The sequence below is a fragment of the Malurus melanocephalus genome, unplaced genomic scaffold (assembly GCF_030028575.1).
Source record: "Malurus melanocephalus ecotype Western Australia unplaced genomic scaffold, MMel_1.1 scaffold_6908, whole genome shotgun sequence".
In the NCBI taxonomy this organism is placed as follows: Eukaryota; Metazoa; Chordata; class Aves; order Passeriformes; family Maluridae; genus Malurus; species Malurus melanocephalus.
The window spans coordinates 1-1,443 of record NW_026630138.1 but is presented as its reverse complement, the minus strand read 5'-3'; the positions used below and the strand labels follow the sequence as shown (position 1 = coordinate 1,443).

The following is a 1,443-nucleotide window of genomic DNA, read 5'->3' as shown; positions in this document are numbered from 1 at the left end:
AAGAAGCCAGGGAAATACTGACTAATGCAGGATTTGAGGGCAGTTAACGACCAAATGAAACCTGAAAGCCTTACAACTGGGACTGCCAGATCTGCGTGCTGCTATGCAGCTGACCATCACTTCTTCACTATTGAGCTACATCCACAAGACACAATTAGGTTCGCATCTACATTGCCTGCACTGAATAAAGAAAGATCATTACATGGAGGATGTTCTGTTTGCCCAAGAGCAGCYGCATTCCAGCTCAAGTACAGGCTATCTGTGAGGCGTTAAAGATACAAAGGCTAATAATTGCTCCAGAGAAAACCCAGTTGTCAGCACCGTAGAAATACCTGGGCTAGACATTAAGAGACAGTATTGTTACACCACAGATACATGACGATCTTTAAGGAGCACATCGACCGGCCTGCTGACGTTGTGCAGGCATGAGAAATGAAGAAGCAGTTGTACCTAAAAAGCTGAAATAAACGCCTTACTTGAGACCCAGAAATTACTCACAGATTTGCAATGGTTGCGACCCATGGTGGGAATTCCCAGTGAACTCCTAGATAAGCTACGGCCTCTTCTTAAAGGTATACACCCTACATCACCCGTGACTGTTACTGAGAATCAAAGGGCAGCTTTAAACCAAATTATGGACTGTGTCACTACTGCAAGCATACACAGACGAGATCCAGAACTGCCAATAAATCTCACAATATGAGGATGCAGTGATTGCAAGGAGAGCACTGAGTGTGCTAGAAAACCTAGTGATGGACAGAGACTTAATGGTTGAGAAGTTGCCACGAGACCTGTACACCCAACAGAAACTGGAAATTCTGACAGCCCTCAGAAAGCTTAGTGAGAAGGCGAGTCATGTAAAAACATTTTCATGTGAGAACAGAAAATGGCTTCAAGAAGAAAAACAAAAACCAGTAAACTAAAACAAAATTTGGAGGAGCAGTTAGACAGATTAATGCAACAGCTTCAAGATCTGAAAGAATGCAGAGAGGAGCTGGATGCAGATGAGTACGAAGTGACCAAAAAGAAAACTCTAGAGCAGCTGAGTGAGTTCAATGACTCCCTGAAGAAGATTATGTCTGAAGATATGACTTTGGTGGACGAGCTCAGTGGGATGCAACTGGCAATACAAGCAGCCATCAGCCAAGCATTTAAAACTCCAGAAGTGATCAGGATGTTTGCAAAGAAGCAGCCTAGGCAATTGAGGACAAGACTGGCAGAGGTGAAGGCTTCTGTTTTGCTGCAAAACCTGCTTATTTGRGCCAGACTAATTCAGTGTRGAGAAAAATATTTSCTAGGAGCGCTAACACAAYGACAACAAAAGAAAACAGGGGAGATAAGGGGACTGGAATGGTTGTTCCCCCCATTACAGCCAAAACACTCTTCCAAAAAATCGAAATGTTAGCTGAACTGATAAAGAAAAGCAGGGAAAGAGCACTGCAA

The 1,443-nt window shown here is 43.5% G+C and overlaps 1 protein-coding gene across 1 annotated transcript; it reads left to right on the top strand.

Annotated features, from left to right (window-relative positions):
• The first annotated feature begins 6 nt into the window (after window positions 1–6).
• On the top strand, window positions 7–1,437 carry LOC130588575 (protein LZIC-like). The gene has a single exon (XM_057389483.1). The coding sequence runs from the start codon at window positions 887–889 to the stop codon at window positions 1,403–1,405; it is 519 nt and encodes a 172-aa protein (XP_057245466.1). The 5' UTR covers window positions 7–886; the 3' UTR covers window positions 1,406–1,437.
• Window positions 1,438–1,443: the final 6 nt, after the last annotated feature.